Source organism: Aplysia californica, unplaced genomic scaffold, assembly GCF_000002075.1.
Source record: "Aplysia californica isolate F4 #8 unplaced genomic scaffold, AplCal3.0 scaffold00953, whole genome shotgun sequence".
NCBI lineage: Eukaryota > Metazoa > Mollusca > Gastropoda > Aplysiida > Aplysiidae > Aplysia > Aplysia californica.
Window position 1 is genome coordinate 79,874 of NW_004798223.1, and position 1,605 is coordinate 81,478.

At 39.8% G+C, this 1,605-nt stretch overlaps 1 protein-coding gene across 1 annotated transcript in view; it reads left to right on the plus strand.

Annotated features, from left to right (window-relative positions):
• The window catches only part of LOC101850762 (transforming growth factor-beta-induced protein ig-h3), a gene marked incomplete in the record, with an annotated part of 8,034 nt that overhangs the window by 797 nt on the left and 5,632 nt on the right, over positions 1-1,605 (plus strand). Inside the window, 1 exon segment of the mRNA XM_013089446.2 lies at positions 976-1,108. Within this exon segment, the coding sequence (XP_012944900.1) occupies positions 976-1,108 (133 nt within the window).

Sequence of the window (1,605 nt, forward strand, 5' to 3'; positions counted from 1 at the left end):
TCTCTCTCTCTCTCTCTGTCTGTCTGTCTCTCTGTCTCTCTCCCTCTCTCACAATCTCTTCTTTCTCCTCCCCTATCTTTCCCACTGCTTCTTTCTCTGTTTCTCCCTCTTTATCGCCCTTCTTTGTTTTCCCTATCGTCGTCTCCGGTGTGTATTCGTATTATACAAAGACGACTATCATACGTTTATTGAAAATATTACAATGTACTATAATGAGTTCGTTTTATACATCATCCACTAAACGTAGGACGTTTAGAGCATGTACTACCAGAATACCATCGGATCACTATCAAAATGCATGTACTAAACGTATCTCTATAAATATTGTTATTTGATAGCAACAAACGTTCGTTCGAATCGTATGCTGCGGTTGTTTCCGAGTATCAGTATTTATTGTGTATATAATGTGTGTGTGGAAAAGGGACTGCAATGTGATACAGTTTGTGTGTATGAATAAGCGGGCACGTGCTTCTGTATAATGTGTGTGTGTGTATGTGTGTGTATGTGTGTATGTGTGTATGTATGTGCGTTTGTGTGTGCACTTGTGTGTGTGAGAGAGAGTGCGTGTGTATATATGTGTGTGTGTGCATTTTTGTGTGCATTGTGTGTGCATTTGTGTGTGCATTTGTGTGTGTGTGTGTGTGTGTGTGTGTGTGTGTGTGTACGTGTGTGTGTGTGTGTGTGCGTGTCTGTGTGTGTAATATAACTCAAAACAAATGTGCCAGAGTCTGGACAAAAAAGATTAATCTAATATTATGTTATCTTAGCCGATCTATAGTTGCGTCACCCAATATAAGAACAGGGATAATATTATTTATTGGACTTGATTTTTAAAAAAAAGTAAGCATAACAACAGAACGTTCCTGTTCTTCTTGTTCTTTTCTCGATCTTCTTTTTCCTCTAGTTCTTGTTCTTGTTCTTGTTCTCGTCCAATAATTAAAATAATTAAAATATTATATTCCATCCGCCTTTCAGATTACCTCACCATTTTCGCCCCAAGTGACGACGCTTTTGCTAAACTCCCAGATGACGTGAAGAACACTGTTTTGAGCAACGCAACTATTTTGTATGGTGTGCTGCAGTTCCACGCAACACATGGAATTTTTAGGTGTGTGAGCCTTAGACTCAAAAGTAACCCAAAGGGTCTGTACTCTTTTCTTGATAAAAATAAAGTACCCCCCCCCACCCCCAGGTATTTCCAAGAGTGGCATTAAACGGCACCTGTCACTACCCCAGTGTTCCCTACCGCCCACCAACATTACCCAATGACTCACCACTGGCTGATATCACGTGGGTTGGCAAGCACTGGTCTTGGACTAACAATGTGCATTCCATGTTGCAGTTACCCTTTTATTGTACGTGCGTGTGGGAGTTTAAAAAGTTTTTTTTTAAAAATCAATATTGGTTATTGTCATCAGCGTTTTAGTTGTCCTTTGATTGTTATTTTGATGAAGAAAATGGTGCTTAATATATATCCTCCTGACTTAATTACCACGGCTCACGAATCAATCAGTTTATTTGTAAATATCAACTTTATCGAGGGGCATGGGACGGTGTGTGTATGTGTGCGTGTGTGTGTGTGTGTGTGTGTGTGTGTGTGTGTGT